The 15,756-nt window shown below is 41.8% G+C and overlaps 1 protein-coding gene across 4 annotated transcripts in view; it reads left to right on the top strand.

The window, feature by feature from the left end:
- The window catches only part of DYM (dymeclin), a 389,955-nt gene that overhangs the window by 32,626 nt on the left and 341,573 nt on the right, over nt 1–15,756 (top strand). For all 4 annotated transcript variants that reach the window (XM_073343511.1, XM_073343514.1, XM_073343512.1 and 1 more), the window contains one exon: nt 137–326. In XM_073343511.1, the coding sequence (XP_073199612.1) occupies nt 187–326 (140 nt within the window). In that variant the 5' untranslated portion in view covers nt 137–186. The remainder of the gene's footprint in view (nt 1–136; nt 327–15,756) is intronic.

The following is a 15,756-nucleotide window of genomic DNA, read 5'->3' as shown; positions in this document are numbered from 1 at the left end:
TCAGCAACTGTTGTAGTTATGGAACTAGAGATTTATTGGTTTCTAGTTTGGTAAGTTCTGTATATCCCTTATATGTGCCAAAGATGTGTATTCCTGTTACTAGGATTTAAATATTTCCTCTCTCTCTTTTTTGTAGGCTTCTGTTGAAGGAATGAAGCTTTAAAAAGGAACTTACAAAATAAGAAAATGGGCGCAAACAGTAGCAGCATTTGTGAGCTCCCAGAAAATGAGTACTTAAAAAGATTATCGGGAGCCGAGGCTGTCTCTGAGAATGACCCATTCTGGAATCAGCTGCTTTCTTTTAGCTTTACTGCCCCAACAAGCAGGTAAGAGGATGCTTGCTGAAGGACTGAACGTTTGTGACAAATACATGAGCAATGGTGCCTAATAACTCTGAATGCAAAATAGACTTATTTTTCTTCTCTTTTGTGGAGGTAGGTCTGTGGAAAGTCCACCTGAGTGTGGGCTGTTGAGTACAATTCCACCATATTCTCTCATTCTTGCTGCTGCTTTTCCTCCTCATTGCAGCTGTAATTAGTCTCCTTTCTCCTCACAACCAAGAAAGGTCAGCAATAGGTCTATAATGGTGTTTGTCTAAATAGGTTGCTGGAAATGCTGAAGAATAACAGATGCGTGCCCCCTTTGCAGGACCTATAGTTTCCAGCTCTAGCAGATTAAAGCAGTGATGAAGTTATGGGTTAATCCTGCCATTGCTGAGCCCCTTAAACTCCCATTGAATTTAATGGGAGCTGAGGGTATTTAGCATTTTAGGTGATTGAGCTGTAAGTTTGTTACTGGATAGGGTCCCTTATAGTTTATGTTCTTGTGACATACCAGGATATAATCCAGACTTATGAGTAGCTGTATCACCCTGGTCCTGTAGCCTGGTGGGGAGCCCTTTACAATGCTTTGCTACTATAGTCTCCAGCCTGGACTGCTCACAAATGGTCTCCAGCATGTAAGTCTTCTCAGCTATGTCTGTGTGTGTGTTCCAGCCAGCCACAAGTAGGCTCTTACCAGCCTTAGTTATGCTGCAGGGTGACCCCATCACAGCCCTGGTCCTGGATTTCCCCCCAGAGATGTATGTCCTGTACTGTCCAGCTCTCTCCTGGACGGTACAAATAACTGAGTCTGTTATTCATGTAAGGGAATAATATGCACACAACTTTTTACCCCAAATGGAGTTACCAGACACTTTAACTTGAACACACTGGATTAGATAAAACTGTAAAAGAAATTAACTACAAAGAGGGAGATTTTAAGTGACTACAAATAATGAGGCATAGAAGTCAGAAACGATTACAAGAAAGATAGAGAGAGAATGCTTACTGGTGCCTAATTTAACAAATTACATTGGATTCAAAACAAAGTTTTCTCACCACGTGCTTTCATCAGTCTTACTGACCAAACTCTTTAGGTCAGGACCCCTCCCACAGAGTCCAACAACTGTTTCCTTTGTCTTTTCAGATGCAGTAAATGCAATGGTCAGAAAAAATGGGGGTGGGGAGGGTCCCTTGGGGTATTTGTTCTTCCTTTTAATAATTTCAGTCCACCCCTTGGAAAACATTTCCAGCTGAGGATTGGGAGACAAAGAATCTATGTGGAAGGATATTCCCTACTCTGTTTTTTTTTCTCTTCACCTATTTGAACTTCCTTTGTTTTCCCTCCCTGCTTGATGACTCTGTTTACTTCTTAAATGCAAATTAAGGCAAGCACACATTCCTTCTTTTGTTTAGGACAGACCTGACTTTGGGCAGGGCTGGGGTGTTTTGAACATGTGTTAATAAGATCATAACGCAGAATCTGAAATAGTGTTGTCACGCACATTTTATCAGGACAATACTGATCAGCAAATTATGAGTTTTTAAATACTACCTCACAGGGCATACTTTGTATAAAGATTATTACAATAGTGTGTAGGGTGTGAGTACAAGGGAGTATTCATCACAGTTGTTTCCTAGCACTTAATCATGAAAAATATTTTATTATTTTTATTTTTAGTGGCATTTGGAAGTTTTAAATTTTTTTGCTGGACAACTGGAAGCAGGGCAAAAAGTCTATACTGGCTTCAGGGTAACAGAATCACTCTTGATATGATGCATATGGTGCAGTACAAAGCTTGGCTTTGCTGTTCTTCACAACTCCCATATCAGACTTGTGAAGAATCACAGAAGTAGTATTGAAAGTGAACCCAGCCCTTTGGGTTCACATTTAGCCCCCAAGACAAGGCCAATTGCTTTTTGTCATCTTTCCATTTCTTTCTGCCTATTTTTAAGCCTGTTTTTACCAATGCAACAGGTAATACTTGAATGACAGTTACTGAAAGGATTGTCTCATCTCACAAATATAAAAGATTTTGTCATATAGTTGTCTAACTCCATCTCAATCATACCATTGATCAGACACTTTCCTGGCTTCCTTCTGCAGAAGAGAAGATGTTTGAGTAGCTTCCAAAGCCAGTTCCCTGTCATACTCAGTCCAGTGGAACACAATCTTATTTCAGGCTTTTCTGCTTATTTCTATAAACTTCTTGTGCTTATATACAAATGCTAGAAGTCTAAATATTAAGATGGGTGAACTTGAGTGCCTTGTATTAAATGAGGATATTGATATAATAGACATCACAGAAACTTGGTGGAATAAAGATAATCAATGGGACACAGTAATAGCAGGGTACAAAATGTATCAGAAGGACAGAACAGGCTGTGCTGGGTGGGGGAGTGGCACTATATGTGAAAGAAAGCGTAGAATCAAATGAAGTAAAAAATCTTAAATGAACCAAACTGTACCGTAGAATCTCTATGGATAGTAATTCCATGCTTGAATAATAAGAATATAGCAGTGGGGATATACTGCCGACCACCTGACCAGGATGATGATAGTGACTGAAATCCTCAGGTTGATTAGAGAGGCTATAAAAATAAAAAAACCTCAATAATAATGGGGGATTTCAACTATCCCCATATTGACTGGGTACATGTCACCTCAGGATGGGATGCAGAGATAAAGTTTCTCGACACCTTAAATGATGGCATCATGGAGCAGATAGTCCTGGAAACCAAAAGAGGACAGGCAATTCTTGATTTAGTCCTAAGTGGAGCACAGCATCTGATCCAAGAGGTGAATATAGCTGAACTGCTTGGTAATAGTGTCCATAATATAATAAAATTTAATATCCCTGTGTGTTTGTGGGTGGGGAGGGAAACCAATGCAGCCCACCACAGTAGCATTTAACTTTAGAAAGGGGAACTACATAAAAATGAGGAAGTTAGTGAAACAGAAATTAAAAGTTACAGTGCCAAAAGTGAAATCCCTGCAAGCTGCATGGAAACGTTTTAAAAACATCACAATAGAGGCTCAATTTAAATGTACACCCCAAATTAAAAAACCTAATGAGAGGACCAAAAAAGTGCCACTGTGGCTAAACAACAAAGTAATAGAAGCCGTTAAAAAAAGTGGAAGTTAAATCCTTTTGAGGAAAATAGAAAGGAGCATAAACTCTGGCAATTGAAGTGTAAAAATATAATGAGGAAGGCCAAAAAAGAATGTGAAGAACAGCTAGCCAAAGACTCAAAAAGTTAAAGCAAAAATTTTGTTTTAAGTACATCAGAAGCAGGAACCTGCTAAGCAACCAGTGGGGCCACTGGACTATTGATATGCTAAAGGAGCACTTGAGGACGATAAGGCCATTGCAGAGAAACTAAATGAATTCTTTGCATTGGTCCTCACAGCTGAGCATGTGAGGGAAATTGCCAAGCCTGAGCCATTCTTTTTGGGTGACAAGTCTGAGGAACTGTTCCGGATTGAGGTCTCTTTAGAGGAGTTTTGGAACAAATTGAAAATTAAACAGAAATAAGTCACCAGGACCTGATGATATTCATCCAAGAGTTCTGAAGGAACTCATATGTGAAATTGCAGAACTACTAACTGTGGTATGTAATCTATCACTTAAATCAGCTTCTGAACCAAGTGACTGGAGGATAGCTAATGTGATACCAACTTTTTAAAAAGGCTCCGAAGGTGGTCCTGGCAATTACAGTCTGGTAAGCCTAACTTCAGTACCAGGCAAATTGATGGAAACTATAGTAAGGAACAGAATTATCAGACACCTAGATGAACGCGGTTTGTTGGGGAAGAGTCAACAAGGTTTTTGTAAAGGGAAATCATGCCTCACCAATCTACTAGAATTCTTCGAGGGGGTTAACAAGAAATTGGCCAAGGGGGATCCAGTGGATATAGTGTACTTTGATTTTCAGAAAGCCTTTGACAAGGTCCCTTACCCAAGGCTCTGAAGCAATGTAAGCTGTCATGGGATAAGAGGAAGGGTCTTCTCCTGGATCAGTAACTGGTTAAAAGATAGGAAACAAAGGGTAGGAATAAGTGCTCAGTTTTCAGAATGGAGAGAGGTCAATAGTGGTGTCTCCCAGGCGTCTGCATCGGTACCAGTACTGTTCAATATATTCATAAATGATCTGGAAAAAGGGGTAAAGAGTGAGCTGGCAAAATTTGCAGATAATACAGAACTACTCAAGATAGTTAAATCCAAAGCAGACTGAAGAGTTACAGAGGAATCTCACAAAACTGGGTGACTGGGCAACAAAATGGCAGATGAAATTCAGTGTTGATAAATGCAAAGTAATGCACATTGGAAAACATAATTCCAACTCTACATATATAATGGTGGGGTCTAAATTAGCTGTTACCACTTAAGAAAGAGATCTTGGATTCATTGTGGATAGTTTTCTGAAAACATCCACTCCATGTGCAACAGCAGTCAAAAAATCTAACAATTCCTAACAATGTTGGGAATCATTAAGAAAGGGATAGATAAGAAGACAGAAAATTTCATATTGCCCCTATATAAATCCAAGATATGCCTACATCTTAAATATTGCATGCAGATCTGGTCTCCCCATCTCAAAAAAGATATATTGGAATTTGAAAAGGTACAGAAAAGGGAGGGGGGGGGGGAATGATTTGGGGTATGGAACAGCTTCCAAAAAGGAGAGCTTAATAATACTGGGACTTTTCAGCTTGGAAAGGAGATGATTGAGGGGTGACATAATAGAGGTCTATAAAATCATGAGAGATGTGGAGAAAGTAAATAAGGAAGTGTTATTTACTCCTTCTCATAAAACAAAAACTAGAGGGCACCATATGAAATTAATAGACAGGTTTAAAAGAAACAAAATGAAGTATTTCTTCACACAATACACAGTCAAGCTGTGGAACTCTTTGCCAGAGTATGTTGTGAAGGCCAAGACTATAACAGGGTCAAAAAAAGAACTAGATAAATTAATGGATAGGTCCATCAACGGCTGTTAGCCAGGATGGGCAGGGATAGTGTCCCTAGCTTCTGTTTGCTAGAAGCTGGGAATGGGCGACGGGATGGATCACTTGATGATTACCTGTTCTGTTCATTCCCTCTGGGGCACCTGGCATTGGCCACTGTTGGAAGACAGGATACTGAGCTAGATGGACCAATGGTCTGACCCAGTATGGCCATGCTTATGTTCTTGCTTTTTCCTCAGTAATGATTGATCTGGGTAGATTATTAGTGCACTGTCATAAATTTGGTTATTCTTCTTGGCAGATTTTAATAATGATGCACCCAAGATAGGATGCATGTTGTCTAGATTCTCCTCAAAGGTGTCTTATTTATGCCTCTTTAAGGGTGAGAGGAGGGCCTGAAAGCTATGTGTCAGCCTCAGAGAACAATCGTGCAGCCTGACCGCCTCTTCCACCGTTTCTGGGGTAATACAGTCTAGCTACCTGGTAGTGGGAATTTGTGCATCAGTTTCCAAACTTTTTTGGGGTAACTTTGTCCATCTGCCACTTAACCAAGGCTCTCACTATACCCATCTTCTGCATCATTGCATCTGCCCTCCTCCTCCATCCCCTCCCACAGGCTCCATTTTCTCCATCCTTGTTATCATCATCCCACTAAAGTTCCCAAGAGTTCTACCTACACTGCTCCCACCAGCTCAAATTCAGATTCCACATTCACAGCCTTCTCAGCCTCCACCTCCTTACCGCTGATGACATTTGCCACAACTCCACCCTTTCCACGTCCCACATCTTTCCTCATCACCATCATTCCCCCTCATGTCACCATTGCTAACCCCATGCTCATCTTCCCACTTCCTTTTCCCTTTATCTTGCTGTCTCTGGAATGCCTGCTCCATCTCTAAAGAGATCTCCATTATCCATGATGTCGTCTTATCTTTCTCCCTCCAGTTCCTGACTCTCTAAGACCTGGATCCCTTTTGTTTTGTCTGACATTGCCTCTACAGCTTCCTTCTTACGAAGGCCTGTCCTTCTCTCACATTGCCTATACTGGATTGGACTTGCTGCTTCCAACCCCTTCCTCCTCTTGAACAGCACTGCCTCTGACTTGTCTTTCGTACCTCTCCATGTTGCTGTCATCTTTTGTCCACTCAGCTCCGCCCACTGATCCTCTTGTCTGGTTCCTCTGTCTCTTCCTCGCATCACAATCTCACATGCATATTCTCGGTAACTTCCATGTTGATGACCCATCCAGCTCTCTGTAGTTGCACGTTTCCTTGTCCTCACCTCTTCATTCAACCTGCAGCTGTGGCTCAACTCTCCTGGTCACCCAAAGGGCCCTTCACTTGACTTGGTCTTGCCAAGCATTGCTCTGTCCCTGATTTCTCTGTTGCTGAGTTTGAAGATAGCAGGCTCTCTCTTAATTAGTGGAAGCATTATCTGAAGATAGCAGGCCCTCTCTTAATTAGTGGAAGCATTGTCTGCTACAAAGAAGTCATGCATTCTTTAGTGATCTGAAGCAACTAGATCCAAACTATTTTATTGGCTATGCTGAGTGCACCAAACTGTCTGCAGTCTAAGATGACATATTTAGCTTTTACCTGTTTTCACTGAAAACATGTGCTGTATCCATTCTGGACTAATGTTTTCTGTCATTTTAAAAATACTTCTTTAATAAGGAGCTATTTTTCAAGTGAATTGTAGAGAGAGTTTTACTAATCTTAAAACCTTAAATTTTGAACATGAATGACAGACTGAATAAAGATGGGAAGATATTATATTAGAAATTTTAGTAAAATATGGATATGAATTTACATCAGTCCAACCCTTATTTACCGTAGCTTTTAGGTGGCTGTAAACTTGATGTTCCAAGGACTGGGTATAAGACAGGTATGGGGTGCCTATTTGGAATTTTCAGTAGGGTTTCTTATAGTTGGCAGGTGGACTGAGCCTCATGCATGGGTGTAGGAGACAGTTCAGGCAACTGGGAGATGGATCATCTCAAAAGGTATTTGGTATGTGGGAGTTGGTCTGCAAGTGGATGTTCAGATGAGAAAAATGGAGGGAATTAGCATCCTGAAGGCATGTTGTTATGCTCTTATCTAGAAAGATAGGAATGTTCTGTCTTCTGGGGAGAGGAAGGTTGGATGGGGGAATATTCAGGAGCCTAACGGAGGATCTAAAGGAGGGATATGAAGGGGTTGGTTTGCTTGTAGATGATCATAAGGGTTTGGTAGGTGGGAAGTGTAGTGAGAAGGAAGAATAAAGTTGTGACAAACTCACTTCTGTACTTTCTTGGTGCAATTGACTGAGGAAAAGCATACTTGTTTGCTAAGTATTAAGGGTTGTGTACATAGTGTTAAAATTATATTGTGGCTTTTTAGTGTATTGTTTAATATTTTCAAAATATTAAACAGTATACTGATTGATGGAGAAATGTTTGGGTTGTTTTTTTGTCTTGAGGAAAGTCTGTCTCTTAGGGTCTATTCAGCAACCTTTACTTGAGTGAGTTTCACAGTATCAGGCCCTATAAATGTTTTGGTTCTGTATAATAATCTGGAGTGACCAAGATCAGGAATAAAAACTGGTGTGAAGAATTCAGTGTACTGAACACCAGATGGTGCTCTTGCATGACAACTAGAATAGATAGTATTTTTAGAGGCATAGTACTGTCTTCTATGTGGCTTAATAATTAGGAGGAAACATGAATGTTTCTAGTTAAGCTGTGCCTAAGAAGTTTTACTGTTTTTACAAATAGTGTCAAACATTGCTCCCTGCATGCCACCTTGAACCAGTGGCTGAGCTGGATGATCTTACTTACATGAGCAAAATAAGAGTTCAACCACTCATTGTAAAAAAGCAAGGTCAACCTTGTTAAGAAATCAGGGGTTAACCATGCTTTATTACAGTGGGTATTAAATATAGCTATTCCTGTTCACCCCAGAGGATCAGTCATTTTAAACAATGGCTTGAAGGGGTCAGGTTTGTCACTTGTCAAACATGGCAGAATTTTTTTTAGTTAATTCTAGAGTTATACCTCTTCATTGTAGTCTCTTGCAGAATTGGATGGTTTATCAGTAGATGCTAGGTTTCAGAGTAACAGCCGTGTTAGTCTGTATTCGCAAAAAGAAAAGGAGTACTTGTGGCACCTTAGAGACTAACCAATTTATTTGAGCATAAGCTTTCATGAGCTACAGCTCACTTCATCGGATGCTAGTTTTCAGGTTTTAATGAAAACGGTATCTATGCTAAGTTGAGGTAACTGATGGTGACTCTTCAGGGGGATAGTTTTCATAAGTGGTGTTGGATTAAATTGGGCAAGCTCTTACAAAGTTAAGGTGGATGCCATCTCCTGTGAGGACGTATATGTCATGTCAGCTTTGGCTTTTTAAGTTTTTAGTCCTCTAGCTCAGTGGTTCTCAAAGCTGGTCCGTTGCTTGTTCAGGGAAAGCCCAAGGGCCAGGCCTGTTTGTTTACCTGCCGCGTCCGCAGGTTCGGCCGATCGCGGCTCCCACTGGCCTGGGGGAAGCGGCACGGGCCAAGGGACGTGCTGGCTGCCCTTCCTGCAGCCCTCATTGGCCTGGAGCGGTGAACTGCGGCCAGTGGGAGCCGCGATCGGCCAAACCTGCGGATGTGGCAGGTAAACAAACTGGCCCGGCCACCACGGGCTTTCCCTGAACAAGCGGCGGATCGGCTTTGAGAATCACTGCTGTAGTTAGTAGTGTCAGGAGTGGGGAAGTTTAAGGGGAGATCTCTTCTCTCTTCCAGATCTCTAAAACTTCCTGGGTGTTGGGGCCAACAAGCTCCTATCTGTTACCTGCTACAGTGGATTCCTCCTCCTTCCCCTCCACCCCACCAGCTATGTGTGCTCTTTGCCCCTTACACATAGGAGGAAGCACACCAAGATGCAACATGCCGTCTGTGAAGAAAGCGGGTGATATTGGTGGTGGTGTTATGACTATTATGTGTTCCTTTGATTGTTATGATGGGGTTCTGCCATGTAGAGCCAAGGAGACAAGTGTGTAATAGCCAGAAGAAGGAGCTGAAAGGGAAACTGCTAGCTACCTGCAGCCCCTTGCGGCATGAGTGATAAGCTGCAGGGGCAAACGTTTGACTCACTCTATAGAGTGACATTTGGCAGCCATTGCCAGTGGGACCTCAGCAGAGTTTATGGGTAACGGAGGGTGGGCACTGCATGTGTATGTGGTATTATAGGGGGAACAAGCAGCGACCTCTGTTAGGTTGCCCAACACTTTCCATTGTAGACGATTCTGCATCCTTATTTTTGAGGAGCTCTAATACTCTGTTTGCAGTCAGGCTGTGGGTATTCATCAGGCAGACTCTCCTCAGGCTACAGAAGTGCCTTTTCTTTATCCCATGAAATTCCCCTAGTTTCAGCCCCCTTGTCCATATACATCATGATAGTCTTTAATTACATGATCTACATGTGATTTTTTTCCTACCAGATTCCTGGCTCATTCAGTTCAAAGGATGGACACACAAGGGGGCTGAATTAAGGTTACACAGGCAGCTATAAATTTGGCATTTCCTAACTTTTAGTTGCTTGACTTATCAGCCTAAATAATGTTTTTGTACGCAGAAGAACTGTTAACAATCTGTAGGCCTTTATCTAGCTTTGCCTGGTTTTAGGCCAAGAGCCATGGGACATGACATGTGATGTGTGAGCCTTGCTCTCAAGTCAGGCAGAGCAGTGCATTGCTGAGGGGAATGTGACCTTATTTTGAGGACTGTTGTTAGTTACAATGTTTTCATGATGGAAAGCTAAAACAGAATTAATTAAAGCAGAACTTGCTGAAAATCATAAGCTTAATATTTAACGTTCCACTTTGTTCTTTCCCTTGAGTTTTAGAAATGGCTGGTTGAAGAATAGTGTGCATGATTCTTTAATGGAAAGACATAAAATGAACAACTCTTAGGTTGCCTTAATATGGTGCATTTTTAAAATTGGTACAATAAATTATATGCAGCTTTTCATTCGATGTGCGTCTTATGAATAGTCCATTAAAGTCAGCATTCCCACAGTATGAATTTACTGAATGGGCTGATTCTTCTCTGTTTTGTGAATGATGGCAAGGGAAAAGCTTTGCTTAGTCAAGGGAAAAAGGACCAACGCGGCTACAACAACACTGCATAAGGGGGAAAGCTTCCTCTCCTCCTCTCTTTTAACAACCCCCTCTTCCCCCCCGGGGTGGTTGTGTACTACAGTTTGGGTCTTATTTATGCCTTATGAAGACTCGCCAGTGTTGTAGCATGTGTGTAACTGCAACTTGTGTGGGTGGTATTCTGACTGATGATTTGAGCCACTATGTTTTTTTTAAAGTAGAGATTCTGTTTCTAATGAAAAAAAGAAAAGGAGTACTTGTGGCACCTTAGAGACTAACCAATTTATTACAGCATAAGCTTTCGTGAGCTACAGCTCACTTCATCAGATGCATATCGTGGAAACTGCAGCAGACTTTATATATACACAGAGAATATGAACCAATACCTCCTCCCACCCCACTGTCCTGCTGGTAATAGCTTATCTAAAGTGATCATCAGGTGGGCCATTTCCAGCACAAATCCAGGTTTTCTCACCCTCCACCCCCCCACACAAATTCACTCTCCTGCTGGTGATAGCCCATCCAAAGTGACAACTCTTTACACAATGTGCATGACAATCAAGTTGGGCTATTTCCTGCACAAATCCAGGTTTTCTCACATCCCCCCCACCCCCATACACACACAAACTCACTCTCCTGCTGGTAATAGCTCATCCAAACTGACCACTCTTCAAGTTTAAATCCAAGTTAAACCAGAACATCTGGGGGGGGGGAGGGGTAGGAAAAAACAAGAGGAAACAGGCTACCTTGCATAATGACTTAGCCACTCCAAGTCTCTATTTAAGCCTAAATTAATAGTATCCAATTTGCAAATGAATTCCAATTCAGCAGTTTCTCGCTGGAGTCTGGATTTGAAGTTTTTTTGTTTTAAGATAGCGACCTTCATGTCTGTGATTGTGTGACCAGAGAGATTGAAGTGTTCTCCGACTGGTTTATGAATGTTATAATTCTTGACATCTGATTTGTGTCCATTTATTCTTTTACGTAGAGACTGTCCAGTTTGACCAATGTACATGGCAGAGGGGCATTGCTGGCACATGATGGCATATATCACATTGGTGGATGTGCAGGTGAACGAGCCTCTGATAGTGTGGCTGATGTTATTAGGCCCTGTGATGGTGTCCCCTGAATAGATATGTGGGCACAATTGGCAACGGGCTTTGTTGCAAGGATAAGTTCCTGGGTTAGTGGTTCTGTTGTGTGGTATGTGGTTGTTAGTGAGTATTTGCTTCAGGTTGCGGGGCTGTCTGTAGGCAAGGACTGGCCTGTCTCCCAAGATTTGTGAGAGTGTTGGGTCATCCTTTAGGATAGGTTGTAGATCCTTAATAATGCGTTGGAGGGGTTTTAGTTGGGGGCTGAAGGTGACGGCTAGTGGCGTTCTGTTATTTTCTTTGTTAGGCCTGTCCTGTAGTAGGTAACTTCTGGGAACTCTTCTGGCTCTATCAATCTGTTTCTTTACTTCTGCAGGTGGGTATTGTAGTTGTAAGAAAGCTTGACAGAGATCTTGTAGGTGTTTGTCTCTGTCTGAGGGGTTGGAGCAAATGCGGTTGTATCGCAGAGCTTGGCTGTAGACGATGGATCGTGTGGTGTGGTCAGGGTGAAAGCTGGAGGCATGCAGGTAGGAATAGCGGTCGGTAGGTTTCTGGTATAGGGTGGTGTTTATGTGACCATTGTTTATTAGCACTGTAGTGTCCAGGAAGTGGATCTCTTGTGTGGACTGGACCAGGCTGAGGTTGGTGGTGGGATGGAAATTGTTGAAATCATGGTGGAATTCCTCAAGGGCTTCTTTTCCATGGGTCCAGATGATGATGTTTCTAATGCTTTGACGTCATTAAATTAAAAGGAGAGTGGCTTCTCAAAAGAAGAATATTCTGTCCTGTCAACCTTTTCACATGGTCAGGCAGCAACTTTCACTCAGTCTCTGTTACTGTGACACTTTTGCTGAAGTCTCTGGGCCAGATTCTGGGCCAGTTACACTGGTATAAATCCAACATAACTGAGTTGAAATGAACTGGACCTACTGTAGATTAAATGCATTGATTTTAATAGGATTCTGGACTGGAATTATGCTGTAATAATTGAGAGCAGAATCTGGCCCTCTACTAATATTAAGCTAGAGATGAGACCAAGCTGAATATAAAAACATACAAGGAATGATAGCCATCAATTTTGGTCAGTAAACTGCCTTTCTTGGTCTTCTCCCCAATCTTTGCTTTTTAAAAAGGTTGTTTCTTACAGGAGATTACTCATCAATGGAAGAAACTCCTTGTGCTATAAGAAGTGATTACAGAAATAGAAACACAAAATAAATTAAAAAAAAAACATAAATATAAGATCAGGTGCTAACAGATTAAAATGTGAGTTCAACAAAGCAAAACAAAATTCTGGATTGTCCAAACAAAATACTGTGTGTGAATAGTGATTAGCGTAATACAAGAGTCACTCAATCTGAATAAAAAGAAAAGGAGGACTTGTGGCACCTTAGAGACTAACAAATTTATTTGAGCATAAGCTTTCGTGAGCTACAGCTCACTTCATCGGATGCATCCGATGAAGTGAGCTGTAGCTCACAAAAGGTTATGCTCAAATAAATTTGTTAGTCTCTAAGGTGCCACAAGTCCTCCTTTTCTTTTTGTGAATACAGACTAACACGGCTGCTACTCTGAAATCAATCTGGATAATGGCTCATAATAAGAGTGAGCAAACAATGGATTTGCTTGGTTCACTGGCAGTTCTGAAAAATAATAATAAAATCATGTTGGGGCCTTTTAAACTGGTTTTAATAGAAGTTAAGGAAATTTGGAAACAAAGGGTGAGATTCACAAGGGATATAGGCACATTTCACGGGGGGTGGTTGTCTCCTACCCACCATTAACTCAGTAGCTCAGTGGTTAGGGCACTCACCCAGGACGTGGGAGGAAGGACTGGAACTTGGCTGTCTTCCCTCCCAAATTAGTGCCCGAACTACCAGGCTATAGTCATTCTCTCGCTCTCTGGCTGAACGAGTATTTAATTGTTTATACCAAGTGGAGCAGCTTCCACAGGAGAGATTGAGGATCACCTAGAATATATTCCTATAGCCTGTGGTTAGGGCACTCACCTGAGAAGTGGGGGACAAGAGTTCAAGTCCCTGCCTCACATCAGGCAAAAGGGGGTTTAGACCCTGGGTCACTCACATCCTGGATGAGTGCTCTAACCACTTGGCCATTGGATACAAGGGGGTCCTTCTCCTCCTTCTTGGTTTTGTGAATGGCACCTCAGCCTTTGTTAATCTAGCCAGAAATATCAAAATGTGTCATTTCAGAAATGAAAAAATAAACCATGTCACAGTTCAAGGCTGCTGCCCCTATATTCTGCCTCTGTAGTCCAGCAAGGGCACCTACTCTCAGGCTTCTGGCTCCTCTGGTTGTCACCTCTCTTGGGTGGTGACTTGTCTTACCTCCTTCTGTCCAGAGTATTTGTAGGCTGCACAGCTTCCTGATTGTACTGTGAATTCACCTGGAAAGTCAGGCTGCCTAAGCGGGCCTGCTTTGCTTTCCTCCTCAACAACAGTTAACAGTGCAATTACCATAGTTATAAGTTACCACATAGTATTTCCTCTGCAAGCCTACTTTATTCTTAAGGTAAAAAAGCATTACAGAGAAAACATGAATAAAAGAACCTACACAAGTGCTAATAAGCTTACTAGACATCACTCCACCTCTGACATTGGCTCTGGCGGGAGCAGTCCTTCGACATCGTACCCAAAGGGTTTCCTTTATGGTCACCAGCTCATCACAGCTTTAGCTCAAAACAAGCACCCAGTCTTATGGGGCCTCAGTAGGCCAATTCATCCATTACTTCCCTAAGAATTGGAGCCCTTGATGGCCTAGAGGTCTTGTCTGTTGGCTGGTTCAGGAAGAAGGCCCTGAGCCAGTTTAAAATCAATTTGGCTATTTATCCAAAAATCCTTTCTTTGTCTGTTGGTCACTGTAGAAAGCAGTTTGGACTAGTTACTTACCTCTCCAGGGAGGTGGCGTCAAAGGGCTGAACAGAGGAAATATATTAGCATCCCCCTCCTACTAGAAAAGATACAGACAATGCCACAATAACATAAACACAATTGCATTTTGAGAACGGGCCCCAAAGGTATTGACCCTAATTCAGTAAGGTTTAACTTAACTCAGTAAACTTTATCTTAATTCCATAGGGTTTGATCAGGATATTGTCAGTCTGTCACAAACCATTTCAACATTTCTGATTTCTTTTTTTTTAACCAAACTTAATTGCCAAAACTGACCCAAATTCATGAAATGTTGTGGTCAATACAAAATTTTGCATTTCAGCAAATTAATTTCATCTAAAAAATGTTGTCCAGCGCTACTCATCATCTGCTGTGGGGTTCCACTGCACTCTCTCACTTATGAGTTGTGAAAGGTTGACCTTTCCTTGCTATAGTGTTTCTCAAGTGACTTTTGCTTTGTATGTGAACATATTAAATTAATGTTCCCCCCTGTCATAAATATAAAGGGAAGGGTAAACCCCTTTGAAATCCCTCCTGGCCAGGGGAAAGCTCCTCTCACCTGTAAAGGGTTAAGAAGCTAAAGGTAACCTCGCTGGCACCTGACCAAAATGACCAATGAGGAGACAAGATACTTTCAAAAGCTGGGAGGAGGGAGAGAAACAAAGGGTCTGTGTCTGTCTGTAGTCGTCTTGGCCAGGGACAGAACAGGAATGGAGTCTTAGAACTTTTAGTAAGTAATCTAGCTAGGTATGTGTTAGATTATGATTTCTTTAAATGGCTGAGAAAAGAATTGTGCTGAATAGAATAACTATTTCTGTCTGTGTATCTGTTTTGTAACTTAAGGTTTTGCCTAGAGGGGTTCTCTATGTTTTTGAATCTAATTACCCTGTAAGATATCTACCATCCTGATTTTACAGGGGGGATTTCTTTATTTCTATTTACTTCTATTTTTTTATTAAAAGTCTTCTTGTAAAACACTGAATGCTTTTTCATTGTTCTCAGATCCAAGGGTTTGGGTCTGTGGTCACCTATGCAAATTGGTGAGGCTTTTTATCCAACATTTCCCAGGAAAGGGGGGGTGCAAGTGTTGGGAGGATTGTTCATTGTTCTTAAGATCCAAGGGTCTGGGTCTGTAGTCCCCTAGGCAAATTGGTGAGGCTTTTTACCAAACCTTGTCCAGGAAGTGGGGTGCAAGGTTTTGGGAAGTATTTTGGGGGGAAAGACACGTCCAAACAGCTCTTCCCCAGTAACCAGTATTAGTTTGGTGGTGGTAGCGGCCAGTCCAAGGACAACGGGGGGGAATATTTTGTACCTTGGGGAAGTTTTGACCTAAGCTGGTAAAGA

Source organism: Lepidochelys kempii, chromosome 5 (assembly GCF_965140265.1).
Source record: "Lepidochelys kempii isolate rLepKem1 chromosome 5, rLepKem1.hap2, whole genome shotgun sequence".
Lineage (NCBI taxonomy): Eukaryota > Metazoa > Chordata > Testudines > Cheloniidae > Lepidochelys > Lepidochelys kempii.
This window is presented reverse-complemented; position numbering and strand designations above follow the sequence as displayed.